Below are 21,569 nucleotides of genomic sequence, written 5' to 3' on the forward strand. Positions count from 1 at the left end.
GAAGGAAAAGAAAGAAAATCAAGACTATGGTCTTTCTGCATGGATAGAGAAGGTGGCCCATGAAATCTCACCCTCACCTGAGGTTTGTAAGGACCTTCCAGCTGCTGGTGGTTGCTGGAGGAGGCAGAGTATTGGGTTTCTTCAGGAATGCATCCCCTGCTGGACTGCCCCGCTCCAGCACACATGCGGCACTGAACAGGCTCACTGAGTTCTAGGAGTACATAAAGTTGGGAGGGAAAAGAAGCAAGTTGTGGATGAAGTTGGAGGGGAGGATGTAAGGGTGGATTTGATCAAAATACGTTATATTCGTGTGCCAACATCTCAAACGATAGATCAAAATAGTAATAAAGGTCATCAACAGAAGAAAGGATAAAGGCGGTGTGAGGCCAGGAGAAAAACTTCCTCTTAACTTCCTGCTTTGTTCAGAAGGAAAAACGGAAGCCCACGGGTGTCATAAGACTTTCCCAAAAACCACTCGCCTAAGTGGACATCAAACTGTTACTGGTAGCAAGGGAAGAAAGAAGAGCAGCTCAGGAGTGAAACAGGGGAAGGCAGAAAGGACTGTGAAGCTGTTCTTACAAACCCCTCAGAAAGGAATGAAGAGGAACATTTGGGGGTACAGAAAACCATACAATGCCTTTTCAGGGAGCTAATAAATGTCTGGGGTAGAAAAATAAGGAGTGCTGGGCTGATCCTTCTGTTCACAGAGGATAGAATCGGGTAATCACAGTTTTTTCTCTCTGTGTGACAGTCCTGGCTGTCCTGGAACTCACTCTATAGACCAGGCTGGTCTTGAACTCACAGAGATCCACCTGCCTCTGCCTCCCAAGTACTGGGATGAAAGGCCTGAGTCACTGGCTCAGCGAGGGTAATCACATTTTAATGTGGATGTGGGTTTGAATGTACTCCTACCTTGTTTTATAACTCAGGCAAAACCATGTGTCTAGACTCTACCAAAAATGGCACGCTGCACTCTCTAAGGCTTGAGGAAACCAACACATGATTGTCTATCACTGAGAGAGGGAGCTGGTACAACCCTAGCAGTCTGAAATGATCTTTGAAATCATAACAAAGGGGTTACCAGCAAATATGAGACACTTGCGTGCATCGGGAAGCTTTTGAAACTTTTTAAAAGTAGAAAAAGATGTGTGTTGGTTTGTGGTTTTAACTGATTGGTCCCTTGACCTGCCAATCATCTGTGTAATCCTTTCCTGTCTCTTTCAGGTTCCTTCTTCCCTGATTTCAAGCCCTCCGAAACCGTTTTCAAAATAGTATTTTGGCTTGGCTACCTAAACAGCTGCATCAACCCCATCATATACCCCTGCTCCAGCCAGGAGTTCAAGAAAGCCTTTCAGAATGTGCTGAGAATCCAGTGTCTCCGAAGACGGCAGTCTTCAAAGCATGCCCTGGGCTACACCCTGCACCCGCCCAGCCAGGCCGTGGAAGGACAGCAGAGAGACATGGTTCGTATCCCCGTGGGCTCGGGAGAGACTTTCTACAAGATCTCCAAGACAGACGGAGTCTGTGAATGGAAGTTTTTCTCTTCCATGTCCCAGGGATCGGCAAGGATTACAATGCAGAAGGACCAATCTGCCTGTACCACAGCTAGGGTGAGAAGTAAAAGCTTTTTGCAGGTCTGCTGCTGTGTGGGGTCCTCAACCCCCAGCCTCGAAGAAAATCACCAAGTTCCAACCATTAAGATCCATACCATCTCCCTCGGTGAAAATGGGGAGGAAGTCTAGAGAACGGGAAAGGTCACAGGAAGAGGGGTGATGCTAGGTACCTCCGATTCCCTCTCAGAAGGCCAGTAAATTCTTGAAGGACAATCCAGGACCGTTCAAGGAGGTCCCCATCTGGGAAAGCGGAGAGGGAGGGCACTAGTTCCCTGGGACAGTGGAGGAGGGCACAGGGTAAAAGGCAGGGTATTTGGTAACTAATTGGTTCTGAATGATGGGAGGCCCGTTTCCCTTCCGCTCAAACCCTCAGACACTCTCTGATCCTGCTTTCCACAACTGACCCTTTCAACAAGAAATACCATGGGAAAGAAAATTTCATCCACAATCCAAAAGACTATAAATACAGGATGGTGATTTCATTGTGAATATTTTGAGCACACACTCTAAGTTTGGAGCTATTTCTTGATGGAAGGGCGGGTATTTTATTTTCAGGCTGAATCCACTGGCAACCACATTTGACATTTCTGGAGAGGGGACCTAGAGAGAAAGGAGTATAAGGTAGTGGCCAGCATGCTTTAAAGTGAGTTTGGAAGCGCCACCAGAGTCTCCTAACAACCTGGACAGGGGTCTTCGCAGAGGTTGCTTTTTGATGGGTTCCTTATCCCCAGTTGAAACTAGGGCACATTCTCCATCCTTGGATCCAAGGAGTATGAGCAGGACTAGCCAGGGAAAGCATGCTTTTCTCAAGAGCAGAGGGTATGGCCGGGGCAACAGTTGCAAGACCTGGTGAAGGAAGGCTTTCTTCTTTTACCTCTTTAAAGACCAAGAAGCTGGAATGTGGAGGATGCTAACATCAAGCAATGCCCTGTTGTTCTGCCGCCTCTTTGATAGGACAAACCACTCACCCTTTCCAGGACTCCACAATGGAAACTCAGGAATGGCAGAATACTGGCTTCCATTTCCTCTCACCTGCTTCCTTGCTGTGTAGTGAATGGGGCTCACTGATGGCCCATAGAGGGAGTCTCAGGGTCCAGGCACACCCCTCCTAAGCTTTCAAACATACTGATGCTCACCCTCAAACATTTCAATTGATTGCCAAATAACTGCCCAAAATTGATTCCTACTTTTTTCAATATGTTTTGCATCCTTAATAATTCACATTATTAGGAATGGTGACCATGGCAATCACACATAAAAATTAAAACATGCCTGTCATTCCTCCGTAAGAATTGTAAAATAAGGTTTAATGTTTGTGGCACCAACCCTAATAAGAATCACAACTGCCAACATTTTTCATAACTTCTTCCCCTAAGAGCATCTGAGCAGGTTGAAGTTACTATGAAACCTCCGCAGGGAGACTCCTGGTCCTTGCAGCTTTCCTTTCCCTCCTTACATCAAACTGAACTCTGCCATAAGTCTTTCTACAGGCAAATCTTTATCCACATCGCAATGAAGGAAGTACATGCGTGTGGCTGTGGGTTTTGTGATTGGTTGTCTTGGGGCTTTGAATCTGACCTGCTTCGTCTACCCTTTCCTGGGCCGTGTCTTCTTGTTGGCCAGCAAGAGAGTTTCTTGGCCTTGTGTTTTTCTGAAATTGGCTTTTGCTACTGAGAAATTGGCTGGGATTTTAGGCTTTTCTTGGGCTCTCTGCATAGCTCCTAACAACTCTACCAGATGTGAGTGTCAAAGTATCCAGGAAGAACTCCGGAATGCAAGCCTGGCTCATCTTCTCAATATAAGCTTCCTTGTTCCAATTAACTTCCTTCTACATCTGCATTCTAAAACTGACCCTTGTTCTTGTCATCCCCCCATAGAACATCCTCATGGGGAGGAGCAGAGCCTTTCTTCAGCAGAGTACCATCCCATGCCACCGATGATCTTTAAATCTCTGGGTGAAAAAACACAAATGTTAAAAGTGGAAAACTTAGGCATACTAAAAAGCTACCATTAATTCCAGTTTAGGTCCTCAGATAAAAACCAATAGTATGCATGTAGCGCTATCCGTAAACAACTGCACGCACACCCCGCTGGCATCCCTCCCTCTTAAGGAAGCAAGTATCTAACAGCCTTTTCCATTCCCACAGCAGGGTGCTGACTAGAAACACACAACAACTTTATAAGAAATTGATAATGTCACCAAAAAACATGGTGACAAAAGTGGGGTAAACAGCATAAAAGTGGAATGTCTTTTTAATCATCGACCAAAAAAAAAAAAAAACAAGGCTGTACCTTTAAGTGTGCCAAAAACTATCTAAAATGGTTACAGCCAAACGAATGATTGTCATATTTATATTCACGTGTTTACTGCTTCTATTTGGAGTTTTAAGAATTTACCCAGAGTAACCCCAGTTAAAATATCCTCTCTTGCGTGTTCTAAGAAAACGATCGCTTTGGGATTGTCTCTCTGTCACGACATCAAGGGGGCGTTATGGTAGGCGACTTTGAGACTAGTGTGAGATTCAGACTGTGTGTATGAAGAGGGACCTTGGCTTTCTTCACCCAAAAGTTCCTCCGGAGCATCAGAGATGCAGCTCAGTTGGTGGGGTGCTTGCCTGACATACACAGCCCAGCAGCACCTAAAACCAAGGGTGGTGGCTCATGATTGTGAACTCAGCATTCAGGAGGTACAAAGAGGAGAATCAAGAGTCCAAGGTTAACCTTGGATACATAGTAAGTTTGAGCAAGCCTAGACTACATGAGACCCTATTAAGAAAAACTCCAGGCTATATCACTGCAAGAAAAGCTCTTCCTTGTCATAGTCTCATCCCAGACTGCTTCTGCACGGAATTACTCTGCATGTGACACCCTTTGCAAAGCACTGAAGCTTCCAGCTCTCAGCACTGACTCCGACTGGCCCATTCAAGACAGAGAATGATAGCTGAGCTATAAGCCCTCTCTCACGGCACTTCTCTTAGCTCCATCACATGTCAGGGCTCAGTGACTCTGATCCTCTAGAAACTCTTCCATTGCCAGTTTTAAAATGAACTCTGGTGGTTGAGAAGGGCTAAGGACTTGCCCATGGTCAAGAAGGAACTGTGGCTCAAGCCTGAGCTTCCCTCTAGCTGTTCACCTTCTACATAGTACCTCTGCTTCGCACACTGGGACAGGAGAGTTTGAATTGGAGATTCTCGGGAGACTATTCCACACCCCAACTTTAATGGAATTTATTCCCTTGGGGTTTTTTCTACAAATTAATCTTAGCAAATACACCATCAAACCTTGTATCTAATTCCAATGATTAGAGAGCATTCCCATCTCCAGGACATAGTGCTCCCAGATATGGCTAAAACCTTACAAAGCGGATAGGTTGTACTAGACCAGGAAAAGATGAGCATATACTGGAACATGGAAGAATTAGCCAAGAATGGAAAGGCCCAATGATAGCTGGGACACGTACTGAGTGGTGTGTGGAAGTCAACATGGGCACTTAGGACGTATGCCTTTTCGAAAATATATACAAACAGCTGCAACACCAGTTCCCACACACCTAAATTCCAACCTTTATTTTACAAGATAGCAAAAAGGGAAGAGGCCAGAGACATCCCACCAGGAAGTACAGAGCCTGTGCTGGGCATGTGACTTTCCTGGATGCCACTCAGAACGCTGGTCTCTGGGTAAGCCAGCGACTGGCAGTTTTTGAAGACAGGCCATTGGTCAACAGCTGTGCATGTTAGCTTGCTTCCTTTTCTGTATGAGCCACCACGAAGACCTTTTAGCACAATAGGTTGGGGGTGAAAACCCAGGAGCAAAACTATTTTAGGAAGCATTTTCTTGAGCAGGTAATTGTCCCTGTGTTAGTCACTGCTCCTTAGTCACCGCTAACAAACATTCCTCACTGCTTCTGGGGATAGCTCTGTCCCCATCCTCTTGCCAAAATATGACACTGCCTCTCTGATGAATGCTTGCTGTCTTAATTAGGGGAAGAGATGGCTCATCAGCAAAGAGAACGGCGAACAGGTGGAAGGCAACAGATGAGAGGCGAGTGAAAACCAGGGCAACAAGAGGAGACAGAGGTAGCAGATGCGCAGGCATCAGAGGCGCTCATCGGTCACTCTGGTCTCTTTTTTACACTACCAGGGCTTTTAACCGTGAAACCACCTGTCCGTACACAGCTCTGAAAGAGTCCAGTTGGAACACAGCACCTGCTCTGGGCCTCCAAACTATGCTGAGGAGCTGAGCTGAGGTCACATCTTCCAAAAGCCGTGACAACAGTGGCCTCTGGCCCTCCAGGTTCCCTGCAAGATGAATGAGTGGACATGACTGTTGTGGGGGCTGGGCCGGGAAGCGAGTTAGGATTTTAGCAGCATATGAAGCCAGTCCCTGGGCAACAGTGCCATGGATGGGCTCTCATTCATATTTCCCGGGCCCTGTGGCACATGAGCGAGCTGAGAAAGAGCATTGCCTGCTCTCTGCAGGAGAATGTCATGTCTCAGACTGACACTGCTGAACCTCCAAAGGCTGTAGGGGTGGCAGGGAGCATTGAAGGAGGAGACTGACCACAGCCGTGACTCAAAACAGGAAGGGTTAGTCATGCTTTGCCGCAACTGACAGGAAAGAAACTGTCCTGAAACTGGTGGCTTGTTCACAAAGGGCAGATAATGACCTTTTCTCTCGTGTTGCTTGGGAGTTATTGTCATGCGGTCCCTGTCGCACACTCAATGCAGTCACATTATAAGCTGGGTTTGAGGATTGTTGAGCCATGAAAAACACAGACTTAATTAGGTGGGGGGAAAAAAATCTTAGCACAACTTCACATTGCGTTTAGAGAAAAAAAAAGATGAATAACCTGGTTTATGAATCAGGCTGAATAAAATAAATGTATCTGAAGGTCGTAGAGAAGCAGCTAAGACAGAAATTCCAACATGAATTTAGAATTTACACAGACACACACACATGGATGTATGGATATGTGTATTACCACATACTTATCGAACCTTTCTCAGGTCATTCCAGTGTGGGAGAAGAAAAGGGAAGGAGCTTTTATCTACATTTGGCATGTGAAAAAATAGAAGTCAGGAGTTAAGGACTTCTCTGAGCACCCTCATATCCAACTTTTCTCCAAGAGGCTTCCGTGTCCACAGGTCTGCCATGTATTTTGACTTTCTGACTTCCATAGCTCCCTTCTTCAGTTCAGGGTCAGAGGTCTAACTCTGACCACACCTTCTCCCTGCCTGTCCTGGCCAACGGTTGGGAAGAACTTGTAGTACATGGTCACCCATTCTTGTTCCCTTGGCTGACAGACAGGCACCTGATCAGGCTGCTGCTGATCCAGGGAAATAGCTAGGGGCAGAAGGCGATTGCTCTGCTCGGTAGGGTGACGTGTCAGGCAAAGTCAGCTGTGACTGTCCCCCTAAGGTCCTCAGGAATACAAAGGTCCCAAAGGGAACCTGTGGGTCATTGGGCATACTCTGATCAGCAGTCCCCAATGGCCAGTCTCCACAGCACCACCCTGACATGAAGCCAACGCAAGGCACAGACAGTCCCCAGTGTGCGAGCTGGCAGGGTTCTGACGGTGTGTTCAGAAGTCAAGTATGTGTTTTTCCAAGAGGCATTGTTACAAATCGGGAGGTGCTCCTAGCGGAACCAAAAATAAATAAATAAACATCTGTTTAATGTATACCAGGAGTTGGTAAGCTTTTTCTATAAATGGCTAGAAGGTAAACATTTCAGGCATGGTGGTTTAAGTTCTCAGTTTTGGCTCTTTACTGGGAGGCTATGGACAGTCCTTTAAAAATGTAGACCCATTTGTAGCTCAAAAGACAGCAAGGTTTGGACTGAATTTAGCCCATGGGCCACAGTTATCCATCCATGCTCCACACCACCACTAGCTTGCAGTATAGAGCCAATACTACTGAACTGTGGCTGCGGATGATTGGCATGTTTATAAAAAATAGGTCACTGATGGGTCACCCCTGGATGAAGTCAACATTCCCAAACTGTGTGAGTTGTTACATACAGAGGCAAGTTCACATTGACATTCTCAGGATTTCAGGCAGGTGTTAGGAGCAGAGGGAAGGGTTTACCACTCCCCACATTGTGCCCTATCGGGCAGGCAGGTCAACAGAAGCCACAGTGAGTCCAGGGGTCTTCCAGACTTAGAAAGCAGTCTCCCCCTATGACATCTGTCCATCTCAGAGCAGCCACTTGACCAAGACTGCCCTGAAATTTCTCCCAGGTCCTCAGAACTCATCGAAGTGGAGATCCCTAGAAACCTTCGAGGCTTCTTGAAAAGGCCCTATGACCACAGTCCCCTGTGTTAGGGCATTTGGAACCTACTTGAAACTCATTAGGAAAAGTGACGGGACACAGAGAGCATCTTCCAGAAGAAAAATGGGAATAGAATTTTCTCTCGTGTCTCCCTCCTCCTATGTCTCCCTTTCTTTCCTCTTTCTCTGTTTTTTGTTAAATTGAAATCACTAATGATTTTACTATTTCACTATTGAAATCGAAATGGCTCCAATATCAGAAAATTTACTTAGCACTCCCTGAGAAGTGCAAAAAAACCGTGTTTCCCTGAGCTAATGCTGCAATGGAGGACCCCTTCCTTTCCTCTCTGGTCCTGAAGGGACAGTGAGGAGCAGGGGGTTTCCAGACACAACTAAGACTCAGATCATGTGACTTAGTGCAGCATCTGAGTATTGAGAAAAGAGACTCCAAGGCTGGGCCGTGGGTAGGACAGTGGAGGCAGAAATAATCTGTAGAGACCCGTAACTATTTATTGGCACCACAACCAAGCTGAGCCTGGAAAGAAAGGCCTGGGAGGTGCTGAATGGCAGCCTCCCTTCCACACCCTTTCTCCCACCTCGTGCTGTGTCTACACCCTTTGTCCTTTCTACCTTATGCTGATTCCATCTTAACCCCATAAATCAACCCTCCATTCCTGCCAGTTTTGCAGACAATGACGGTGTTTCATTAGGCCCTTGTCTGTGGGAAACATGCACCATGCTGTGAATAAAAGGTTAAGTTCCACACGCCTGGACCAGAAAATGAGGCCCGCAAGGCAAGAGCATCCTCAGGGCACTGGTCCTCTCAGGACTTTGAGCCTCACCTTGGATTTCTGCCTTTCTATTCTTGGGTGATCCATCCCTCACAAAGGGCACGGGCACACTGTGAGGCCACATTTCAGGGATGCTTTGGTTAGAATGGTTTCCGGAGTACCTCTAACCAACCTCTCACAATCTAGACACTTTTCCCATGCTCTCAAATTCAACCTTATTCTCCACCATCACCTTTTGGCTCTTGCTTTTGTTCTTTCTTGTGGACTTTCTGTAGTAGGAGGTCACCAGGCTCTTTCAAGGCCTTGATGAACCCATCGAGTAAACTCAGTCCCCCCTTCCCGTTGAGCAATGGCTAATCCATCAGGAAGCACACCTCAGCTATCCATGGGATGCTGCTTCCTCCAAAGCTCTGTTCCTTGTTCCTCTCCTACACGTTATGCTGCATGTTCCTGAAAATTGGGATTCCCCTTCTTGCCTACCCTGCCCTTGAAATAGAGAAATGTCTTCCCTGAAGACTCTTCTTCCACATGAGTGTTCCCGTTCTTGCTGATAGCTTCAGCATTTGTATCCTCGTGTTCATTGCTCGGGCACATTTTTGCTCAATAACGCAGTCTTGTACGGCTTCAACAACATCCGCCAGGGTCGTTACGGTCCTAGATGCTAGAAATCCCAAATCAAGGTGTTAGTTGGCTGTGTCTTCTTCAGCTGATATTGACTTTGTCTCCTCACTGATCAAAATCTGAGCATGTAGTGTCCTTCCTGGTCCCTGTGTCATACCGGAAGTGACTGCAGTTGTAAAAAGCAGAGGCACAGAGGACACTGACAGACAGCAGGTCAGTGAGCAGCTTTCGTCTCCAAAAGAGGCGCTCAAACCCAAGGTGACAAATGCGGAGGCTAAGAGACAGGGCAGCGGCAGGTGCTTTTGAGAGAAAACATGCCGGTACCCCTAGACTTATTAAGAGTTTGCTTCTGTTTTATTTTAAAGAGTAAAACTCTTATTGGAGACTAAGTTGAATTAAAAGGCAGCATCCCTTGCTTGTTCTCACCTCCATTTCTGGCGGCCAGCCTGGCTCCTGCCTTCCTGTGCTGAGCATCACCACCCTCCTCCCTAACTTCAAGTGGGAGCAGGCCACCTGCTACAGTCATCCCGCTCAGTGTTGAAAGCCCCAATCAAATTGCATGCTCTCTTCATCGGAAGTGAAGATAAACAAGTCTTTATTCGATGACTCTAGTAAGTTACAAACAAAAAACATCCTTCCAGTCATTTCCATAGCAATTTAATCCACATGGCAAACTCTAAGATTCTTTTACTCCTTCCTTGACTCTAACGAGTGGTGCAGAAACAAGGTCATAAATAGTCACAAAAGGTAGAATTTTAGGTCTATGGAGATAGCTGATCAAGTGTTTGCCTTGCAAATCCTAAGAATGAGTTCAATTCCCAGAACCCATGAAAGAAAGAAGAAAGGAAGGAGGAAGGGAGGGAGGGAGGGAGAGAGTGAGGGAGGAAGGAAGGAAGGAAGGAAGGAAGGAAGGAAGGAAGGAAGGAAGGAAGGAAGAAGAAAGACAACAGTGCACCCTTGAGATCACAGCACTGAGAAGCACACAGGTGTACCCCTGGAGCTCGCTGGCCGGCCTGGTCAAATCAGTGAGTTTCAGGTCAAAGTGAGAGACTGTACCTAAAAGACAAGGTGGTAAGCTCCTAGGGACAATTCCTGAGAGTGTCCTCTTGTCTAGACACCACACACACACACAACACAAACCCACAAACTTTAAACATTTCTGCTCACATCTGTTTCTAGAACCCCTGCTCACTGGTAAGCCCTTTAACGCAGTTTGAAATGGGCATGAACAAGATTGTAGAGCCGTATTGTAGGTGGGAGATTTTCATAGAGAGCGGACACAAGGATTTGGGCATCAAAGCAGAGGGAGGGAAAGGTCTGCAGGGACTTTGGGAATAGAAACCTGAGATTTGACCCCTCCCGTTGCTTCTGAAGCAAGTGCTCTTGTGGGAACTTAAACCAGACTCAACTTGCTGAGCCTTGACCTACTCGGATCCACCCAGACCACAGCACAAGAGGGAAGCTGGAGGGATGTTGATATTGGAAAGAGCCATAGGCAGGGCCGTCACAGTCCTGGGCTTCAGTGCAGGCCCCTGTCTTACAGTGGCTCTGAGCGAGCCCCTTGACCCCTCTGGCCCCATGTCTTCATCTGTGAAATGGGGAGCAGTGAGATGTGCGTTCAGGAAGACACCTCATAAAATGACATAAGCGGTCTGTCACAGTGGCCTCCACCACCTGCCAGCATCCTCCCTAACTCATCCCCCCTCCCAGCGCCTCTCTCCATGGGGTGAGTATTAGAAAAGACCCTCGAGGCCTCCGTAAACCCGAACACTCTACAAACAACAATTGAGAGAGTAAGCTTTTCCTTTACCCTTTACCCTGCCTCAGGCTCACCTGCAGAATTTGCCAGCACCCACAGGTCATTTCTGTATGATTATAAAGGAAATCAGAAACGAGCCGTGCCATGCTGGGCATTGCCCTTGCCAAACTCTGCTGCGGGCTCTCAGTTAGCTGCACCCCCTGCATTGTGCTGTTTCCTTTGGATTAGAGAAACCTTTACCTGGAAATTTCACTGTACTGTTTTTTTAAGTCAGGCTCCCTGAACTATTTCGAGGATTTCCATGGGGCTCAGGACTGTCCAGGCAAAAAATGGTGCTTTATACTTTTCCAGCTACCGGCGTGGTGCTGGGAAGTGACTCATATTATCTCAGCTGTCCTGTAAAGGTCACTACATGCAAGGTGCATGTGTATTTATAAAGCGGATGCCATGAGAAAGGAGAGTCATTCTGACTGCCGGATTCGACACAAAAGACCGGTTTAAATTTGTCTAAGGGAGCAGGGCTCAGCAACGCCTGGCGACTGTCAGAAGTAAGTGTTTACGAGAAGAACAGCCATTCCCAATCACTAACAGGGGCCGTTTGAGTTTGAGTGGAGTCGAGTGCCTGTCATGTGAGCTGTAGGTCACAACCTATTGTCCTCAGATATTACCATGGGCCCTTGAAAGGACCTCTGGGGACCTCTGGACAGGTGACTCGATGGGAAGGTCCCCACCCCAAGCTCAGCTGGGCATGACTGGATGGGAACATAAGTACATTCAGAGGCTGTCTCTGGCAGAGGTTGGCCACCATCTCCCTGCCAACAGTCAAAATCTCAAATCTGCTCTAAGCAGGGTGGGGGAAAGTCAGTTTCCGAGCTTAGGTTCTTGGCCCAACTGTGCTTCATATAAACACAGCCCATGACTATTTCAGTTCTGGATTTTAGGGAGCAGCTGGAAGGCTATGACAAGAGCCAAGGGAAGGGCCTTGGCCCAAATGGCTGGTTTCTCTGAGTGCTGGGAGAGAGGAAGCTGACGCATGACCCTTCAGATGGCAGAAGGGCAGACAGGGTATCCCACTGGCAGAGGACATGTGTCTCAGTTCTAGGAACCCTCTCTGCCTAGGTTTGGCACTCTAAAAAAAAATGAATATTTGGGAACTGGAGTAAAATTGCTACTCTATGAAAAGATAGAATCTTATGCCTCGATGCCTAGTATTCTGAATAGGAGGGCCATCAGGATGGCTCCACGCTTGCCACCAAGCCTGAGGATTTGGGATCAGTCCCTGGGATCCACATGGCGGTAGAAAAGAACCAACCCCTGAAAGTTGTCCTCTGCCCTGCATACGTGTGCTATGGTATACACAAAACAAATCTAAAAATGCAAAACAAGCAAAGCTCATTTTTAAAAATTATAATATGGTTCCCCAAAGGTCCTGCTTTTTATCGAAACATATGCCTATTAGAGTAAGCCAGATCCCTGTCTGTGACTTCTGTCCTCCCCAAATTATCCTTTGTCCTTTTGGGATCACTTTAGGAAACATTGCGTCCTGCCTGGCAGGGGAAACTTGTCCCTTGTCTAAGCTTCCTCTGACAGAGATACAAATCTAACCTGTCACTGCTGTCAACATGGGAACAAAAGCCGGTCATGTCTATATCGCAAGCTGAGACAATTTCCCCCACTGGATCCTGACAAATTAAACCCCACGGCTGGAGGTGTGGCTCAGTGGTAGATCACTTGCTTAGAGTGAATACGGCTATAGGGTTGATCCCCTGAACTACACACAAAAACCAGTTGAACCCTCACAACGACGTTCCTGTAGTGTTCCTCAAATTCTGATATATCCGCAGAGGCAGAGGGAAAGTCAATATACAAAACAAATCCTCCCCTCTTCCTGAGGAAGCTGCCACTGCATCCAGTTGTGGGCTCCATCACCAATCCTCCTGGGACCCAAGGGATAGAGAATGCAATGACGGAGACATGGTCTTCACCTTTGGAATATATGTTTGCACTCCACGGGGGGGGGGGGGTGGTAAGAGCGCTCCAGGATCCAGGGTAGGAACTTGGAAAAAAAGTGCCCACTAACCACAAAATTAGGCTTCTCAAAAATACTAACTTCCTTCTGGGTCCTGAGAGAAAAGGACAGTGGGAAAGGAGGGAAGTGGTTTCCAGAAAGGAAGGAACATGCGCATGCAAAGGCCCTGGGGCTGGCACAGCCCAAGTATGGGCTAGGGTTGCCCCTCCTTCAGGCTCAAGGAGGAACAGCTTCTTTAACCATGCCGGTCCCTCCGCTCAGCAAACCTCATCCCCCTGGTCCTACAGATGAACCACACCTGTTTTCCTCTTCACTCCTTTCTTTAAGACAACAGAAAACTCACCGGACAAACCCGGACACAGAGAGTGTAGGGGCTCTTTCCCAGTAGGGCCACCAGGTTTGGCCTGGCTGAAAAATTCAAAAGCATCAGTTATTCAATAGCCCACATTTGTTCTCAATGCTCTCTACATTACAATGAGATGCCTAAATATATATATAATTCCTTTTTCATCAGACATTTTCTCAAATATGAGGTGTTTAATCTAAAAAAGTAACTGAAGGCTTGGGAAGACTCAGCAAGGGAATCGTAGGGAAGGTGATTCAGTGCTATTAAAAGCAGAGAAGCTGCCGCAGGAAGGACACGTTGCACAACACACTTGGCAAGAAGGAGCTTTGTCCTGCGACAAGTACTCGGTGAACTGCGTCGCTACGATACCACAATGGCTGCCTCCCATGCCAAAGAGGCAGCAGCTGATTCTGCCAGGACGCGTGTTCAGCCAATGGTGTTTGGTGATGATTATAAACCAAACACAGCCCGGGAGGTGGAGGAAAGAGCAGAAAAAGCGAAGGACCTGAACTACACTTTTGCCATCTGCCAGCGCTTACTGACTTGACTTGCTAGGGCACGGGAAAAGTTTATCTTAGTAAATAAGGCTGCTGCTATTCAGACACGAACCCTGACATTGGCTGGCCTGCTGCAGCTTTTTCTGCCTGTTTCTTCCTCAGAGCTGCTGAAAAAAACACAAACACAACATTGCTAGGCTGCTGGAGACGCAGATGTGGGCTGCCTGGCTGGTTTTAGCTGCCCTGACTCTCCTATAACCTTGACGATTGTGACACATAAGAGTCCCAGGAGGTAGAGTTCCTAAGTGCCCAGTGCCCACCACCTCCAAGGTTTGTCTTTGGTCAGTGGACTTGACGATCACATTTTCTTCCGTTGGGAGCCTGGTATGCGCTCTGTGCTCTATAAGGGAGAACTCTCTACCATGTGAAAATAATATATTTGTGTGTGTGCATTGCTGTACTTGAATTGTGTGCACTGTTGTGTATTGATGCATTTAGGCAACACCCAGAAATCTACAAAGGCTTTGAAGCATTTAAATTCATTTAAATGCACTCCATACCCTTGGAATGTGCTACTTCAGTGTTTATGATTTTTTTTTTACACACCATTTTTACAGGGCCATTTGTTTATGATGTGACATGGTAAATAATCATGTTGGTTTTATGTTCTTTTTGTTTCTCAAGAAAATAAATGTACATAATATTAAGCAAATGAATAAATTATTAAAATATGGACTTTATGATTGTGCCCACTGTTAAGAGTAAATTTATTTAATTTGTTTCATAATGTGACCGTCCCGGTGATGAAAATTTATATGTCCCTTATGCATATTGATGCCATGTATTTAAGCTTTGTTCTATATTGATGAGTGCTCCCTAATAAAATATTTTAAACCTCTTTCTCTAAATGCATAACGCCCTCATTGTTCAGTTGTGACATGTTGGGGACACGGCAGGGGACAAAGGGAGCGGGTGGCTGAGAAGAGGAAAGCTGCTGTTGGGTGACTTATGGGAGAATGGACTTGCAATGTGGAGGACGGCAGCGTTCAGGACACAGGCCAGATGACCAGGCCATCAGGCTCAGAGGAAAGAAGCCAGAGAAGGAAGTCATAGACATCCGACATGGAGATGTTAAATGTGTTCTGGGCAGAATGTATTGAGTGGCCCAAAGCCAAGGCAAAGAGCAGAGCAGCCAGTGGTCAGAAAAGGGTGTGGGCAAGGAGAACTCTCCAGTGGAGACCGGTTTCTGACCACAGTGGAAGAACCTCGGAACCCCCAGGGTTACACTTGAGCCCCATTCCCTCCCAGAGATTTTTCACTATGACCAAGTGAGCTTTAGTCCAGGGGTGCAGGTAGGGGTTCAACCTGCAACAGATCAATACATGTAATACATCAGATGAATAGATGTAAGGGCAGAAATCACATGATCATCTCAACAGATACAGAAAGGCCTTCAGTGAAGTCTAACATCCTTTCATGATAAACGCCCCACAGAACTAGAACTGAAACAAAGGGATGGATGGATGGACGGACGGACGGACAGACGGATGGACGGACGGATGGATGGATGGATGGGGAATACCTCAGTAAAATAACGGCTTTATATGCCAAACCTATAACCAAGAGGATACTAAGTGGGAAAACACAAAGTAGTTCTAGTAAAGTCAGAGCAAGAGCAGGTGTCCATCTTCTCTCCTCTCATTCTGTACAGTATTTGAAGTCTTGGTCAGAGAAATAAGACAAGAAGAAGGAATAAAAGGACCACAAATAAGAAATAAGGAAGTCAAATACTGCTATATACAGATGATAGGTTCCTACATGTAAGAGACCTAAAGATCCCTCTAGAAAACTCCTAGGCATGATTGCCACTGTTATAAAATACCAGGATATAAAATCAGCATACAGAAACCACCAACTTTCCTATATACTAACTGTAAATAATTCTACTCAAAATAATATCCAGATAATAAAATATCTAGCGAAAAGTCTTACTAAGGCAGTGAAAGACCTCTATAATAGAAAATTTAAAATACTAAAGAAATTGAAGAAGACGTGTAAAAAGACTTCCCACACTGAGGGATAGTCAGAATTAATATAGTGAAAATGTCTACATTGCCAAAATCAATGTGCTGATTCAATGTAACCCCCATCAAAATGCTAATGACATATGCAAATACATATATATGAATATGTTATATATGTGGTACATATATATTTGGGATATAACAAATCCTAAAATTCATATAAAAACACAAAAGACCCTGTAGAAACAATGCAATTCTAAGAAGAAAACAAAACCATATCCACTTTCAGATTCTACTTTCAGAACCGTCCTTCCAGATGCAGCGAGGTGTTGGACAAAAGCAGACACACAAATCAGCCAAGCAGAGGACCCAGCACTAAACCCATGCAAGTAACAGTCGCCTGACTTTTTACAAGAATGCCAAAATATACATTCAGCAAAAGGCAGCCTCTTCAAATGGTAGCTAGTGGGCAATGACTGTCCACGTGTAGAGAAACAAACAAGATCCCTAATTCATACCCTGCAAAAAACAGATTCCAAATGTATCAAAGACCTTAACTAAGACCTGGACCTCTCAAACTGTTAGAAGAAAACATTCAACACATAGATGTAGGGAAGAATTGTCTGTAAAGGACTCCAGTAACTCAAGAATTAATGCCAATGACGGACAAATGGGATTGCATGAAACGAAAAATTTTCCAGCAGGGGAACAAATATTAAGCAAAGAGACAGACTATGGAATGGGAGAAAATCTTTGTTAGCAGTACATTATTCAGCACAACATTAATATCTAGTATATAAAGAACTCAAAAGGCTCAATACCAAGAAAATCAAAGACGCTAATTAATAGACAAGCCAATAAACAGACCTCAAAAGATGAACTACAAAGTCAAGAAGCTTGTTGCAGTGGGTGCTGGAGAGATGGCTCAGCAGTTAAGAGACCTGTCTAAGGGACTGGAGAGATGGCTCAAAAATTAAGAGCACTGGCTACTCTTTCAGAGGTCCTGAGTTCAATTCCCAGCAACCACATCGTGGCTCACACCCATCTATAATGATATTTGGTGCCCTCTTCTGGTATACAGGCAGAACACTGTGTACATAATAAATAAATAAACCTTAAAAAAAAAGAGCCCTGTCTGATTCAGTAATGGACCTGAGCATTTCCAGCACCTACCTGGCAGCTCACAACTGTCTGTAACTCCAGTTCCAAGGAATCCAACTCCCTCCTTTGGCTTCTGTGGGGACTATACACATAAGGTGAAGAGACATACACGCAGGCAAAATACCCATACACATAAAATAAATAAATCTTTTAAAAAAAACCAGACGTATGCGAAAGTTTCTCAACAGCCTAAGCAATTATGGAAACTCACAGCTACACTGAGGTTCCGTCCTTAGTCAAGAGAACTATAAAGGCAATGCTGGCACAGATGGGGGAAAAGGGGGGATCCTTACATACCGCTAATGGCAGTGTAAGCGAGCCAAGCCATGATGGTCAATATAGAGGCTCTTCACAAGGCTAGACAGACTACCATTTGGCTCTGCTATGCCACCTCTGGGTACGTACCTGAAGCATGCATACTCATCCTTTCACAGAGATACCTGGGCACACTTGCTCACTGCAGCGCTATTCCTAACAGCCAAGGAACGGGTCAGCAGCGGTGTCCATCCACAGTGAATGAACATAGGAAATACCATAGATATACTTATGTGCACACATACATAGTAAGGTTTTATTCAACCATAAAGAACGGAAATACGTTGTTTGCCAGGGAATAGGTTTAGTTTGAGATCATCATATGGGCAAAATAAGCCAGATTCAGGAAAACAAATATCACCTGTTTTCTCTCATTTGTAGATCCTAGATTTTACAGAGGTATATAACCCCATTTATATTGTCATGTGTATGACATGAAAGCAGCGGAGAGGCTGGGGGCTGTGGGAGAAGAAACTGTCAGGACAGGGAGAAAGAGAAAGAAGGAAAGGGGAAGGATATGGGTTAAATGTGGTCAAAGTACATAGTGTACTTCAAAGAATTCTTTATGAAGCTCCATACCACATACAATAAACACCAACAAAAATTTTAGGCAATAGCAAGTCTTCTTTGTGCACTCAGCTCCTAAGTAGTGCTTTTTCTGGGGTATATGTTTCAGTCATCAGATAGTCCAGGCTCCTTACTTCCACCTATGCTGAACTTTGTCCATCTCTATTTCAGACCCAAAGGGTTGAGTGATGATAATTCTGCCCCTTCCCATTCTGATGTTAGCCGAGGTATTTAATGACTCTATGAACCAGTTTCCCCAGACAGAGACTGAACACTAAGTCATTCTGCTGACCAGTTATCATCAGTCCTGTTTATAAATGTTAATTGCTTCTAGCAGAATTTGCAGAAAAAGAATTAGTGTTATGTAAATGGGAAAAACATCTCCGTTCTCACTCCTCGCTGCTGCTCTGTTCCGATGCATACACCCCTAGTTTATGTGCATGAACGGAATTTATGTCCACGGGATGCTAATCATGTTGGGGTCGAGGGGAGCTCTGGGGTCTGAACACGCTCACACACCACCTCTGTGCCACTCCCTCCTGCAAGAATCAAACACAGAAGGATCTGAGTCAGATGGACGTGACACTCAGATTTAATAATCCCCAGGAGAGGCCCCACATGCTGGGTGCCATTACTGAATCGTTCTGACTTCTTCAGGCTTTCTACCCCTTTTTTGAATCTGAAATGGCCAGGGTTGAAGAACGCTGTAGGCTGATTGTTCAAATCTTTCCAAAATCTCCACATGGGAATCTAATTTCCATTGTTAACATGTTTGGGATGAAAAATTAAGTAAAGGGAAGACCCTTCCTTCATAGGCTTGTGACCTCCCCAAACCCTGGGTATTAGGGAAAGAGAAGGTAACTGGGGAAGAACAAAGAGAAAAGACGGTTAGAGGGCATAGAAGAGTGGGCCAGCTCACTCACGGCATGGCGTGTGTGCGTGTGGGAATGTCCCGGTGTGCTCAGAGCATGGTGTGTGTGTGTGTGTGTGTGTGTGTGTGTGTGTGTGTGTGTATGTGTGTGTGTGTGTGTATGTATGTACTGGTGTGCTCAGAGCATGGTGTGTGTGTGTGTGTGTGTAAATGTCCCAGTGTGCTCAGAGCATGGTGTGTGTGTATGTGTGTGTGTGTGTGTGTGTGTGTAAATGTCCCAGTGTGCTCAGAGCATGGTGTGTGTGTGTGTATGTGTGTGTGTGTGTGTGTGTGTGTGTGTGTACTGGTGTGTGTACTGGTGTGCTCAGAGCATGGTGTGTGTGTGTGTGTGTGTGTGTGTGTGTGTGTGTGTGTGTGTGTGTAAATGTCCCAGTGTGCTCAGAGCATGGTGTGTGTGTGTGTGTGTGTATGTGTGTGTGTGTATGTATGTACTGGTGTGCTCAGAGCATGGTGTGTGTGTGTGTGTGTGTGTGTATGTGTGTGTGTGTATGCATGTACTGGTGTGCTCAGAGCATGGTGTGTGTGTGTGTGTGTAAATGTCCCAGTGTGCTCAGAGCATGGTGTGTGTGTGTGTGTATGTGTGTGTGTGTGTATGTATGTACTGGTGTGCTCAGAGCATGGTGTGTGTGTGTGTGTGTGTGTGTGTGTAAATGTCCCAGTGTGCTCAGAGCATGGTGTGTGTATATGTGTGTGTGTGTGTGTGTAAATGTCCCAGTGTGCTCAGAGCATGGTGTGTGTGTGCATGTGTGTGTGTGTGTGCATGTGGGAATATCCCAATGTGCTCACAGCATGGTGTGTGTGTGTGTGGAAATGTCCCGGTGAAGTTTATTAACTTGTACAAGATTATCTTGATTGTCAGCTTGATACAATCTAGAATCACCATAAACGCAAACTTCTAGGCATGTCTATATCCATATTGGGTGGGTTGAGACAGGAAACTCTACCCTGAATGCGGGCAGTACCATTCCATGGGCTAGGATTCATCTCTCTCTGCTTCCTGGCTGTGGATGCAATGTGGCCAGCTGCCTCCTGCCTTTGCCACCTCTTCCCCATCCTGAGGGACAGTGCTCTTGAGCTGGGAGACAGAATAAACCTTCCCTCCCATAAGCTACATATATCAGGTACTTTGTGAAGACAACATGTAAAATAACTAACACAACTGGTCTGCCTTAATAACTATAGTAAATAACAGCAAAATGGGCTACACCCCAAATAATGACCTCAGAAAACTGCCTCACCCCTTCTGCCTCGTGAAATTATACCCAGAAGACCATCTACAAACCAGAGAATGGGCCTCAGACACTGTGCTTCTGGGTACCTTGGCCTCCACAAATTCCTGCTAAGTGGAAGACATCAGTTTTTTATATATATAAATCAACCCAGACTAAGACAAGAGAAAACCCCAATGTCCTCAATCCTCATCCACCCATCGCCACAAGCAAGACAGAGGCAGAAACACTGCAAAGTTTAAGCCACACCTACTACACAAACAAGCCCCTGACCACAGAGCCATGGAAAGGGAACATGGACAAGGAAGGGTGGCATTCCTACACCAGGACTATGTGGTTCAAAGACAGCCATCCAGACTGCTCATTCCTCCTTCATACAGGGGATGGGAAACTGAAGGGCCAAGGGTTTCAGGAAAGTCAGGGCCGTAAGCGCCTTCTTGTCTGTGCACTAAGGTATAGAGGTACATGGAGCAAAGAGGCATCTTTCTCACTCTCTCCCTATAAATGCTAGATGAGGTTTAAATTGAGAAGGCCCCAATCTAGCAGCCTTCAGGCCTGCTCCCGGGAGGCGACCATCACTACTTATTAATTGATTCATACAACACATTTCTACTGGGCATTTCCCATATACCAGACGTCATCTCAACATACATTGAAGGAAACTGTAATGGGGAAAAGATGTGGGCCATGATGCTCGCATGCTAGACGTCTTCCAGAAATGGTCTACGCACATTCAAATACCCAGCTCTTTTTACTCGCCTAATAAAAGTAGAGTGAGCCGGAGCTTCTGCTTGGTGGCCCTTGGTGCATTTTATAGGCCAGCAACTGAGTAAATGGAGATCCTTGGCTATCTTAGATCTTGTGCTTCTGACTTAACAAATACACCACCGAGTCAACGCCAAGTCCAGTCTCCTGCCCTTTGGAAAACAGCAGTTTAATATCGGGAGTCTTACAGAACGACTCGGAGAGCTTATTTTAGAGTTTCTAGCATTTTGAAGGGCCATAAACTTGTTTCAACAGTGTTGACGCGGCCCAAAATATTTCTGGAACTCTTCTGAGATTGCCTTTGGAGTCAATTTATGTATGGCACCGCCCCCTGAAAGCCGTGTATGTACTTATGACTGCAGATAATACTAGCCGTGGCAAGCAAATTCCTTTCTCAGATGAGAAGTGTGAGTCTTCTAGGCTCAGAGGAAGCTGCTGGGACCCCTGCTGCTGGGGTCCTCAAGTGGCCATTGCCAATGCGTTGGCCAGATGACTCTGTCATCCTTTTAGCCAGATGCAAGTCACAGAGGTCAGACCACTATAAAAAGCTGTTCTGAGTAGTCACTGGGAAAAATTAGGTCAATGCTTTTCACAGATTTTTCTCTCTTTTTTTCCCCTTTATCCTTTCTTTCTTTCCTTCTTAAATTTTCCC

General features: G+C 45.8%; 1 protein-coding gene across 3 annotated transcripts in view; it reads left to right on the forward strand.

Moving 5' to 3' along the window:
• The window catches only part of Adra1a (adrenoceptor alpha 1A), a 111,040-nt gene that overhangs the window by 86,101 nt on the left and 3,370 nt on the right, over window positions 1–21,569 (forward strand). The window contains exons 3-4 of one of the 3 annotated variants that reach the window (XM_075949165.1): window positions 1,225–1,610; window positions 5,754–9,497. In XM_075949165.1, coding sequence (XP_075805280.1) covers window positions 1,225–1,610; window positions 5,754–5,762 — 395 coding nt within the window. In that variant the 3' untranslated portion in view covers window positions 5,763–9,497. Of the gene's footprint in view, window positions 1–1,224; window positions 9,498–21,569 lie in introns of those variants that run through there. The other 2 variants (XM_075949164.1, XM_075949163.1) reach the window with 2 other exon arrangements.

This window comes from Microtus pennsylvanicus, chromosome 15 (genome assembly GCF_037038515.1).
Source record: "Microtus pennsylvanicus isolate mMicPen1 chromosome 15, mMicPen1.hap1, whole genome shotgun sequence".
NCBI classification, from domain to species: Eukaryota; Metazoa; Chordata; class Mammalia; order Rodentia; family Cricetidae; genus Microtus; species Microtus pennsylvanicus.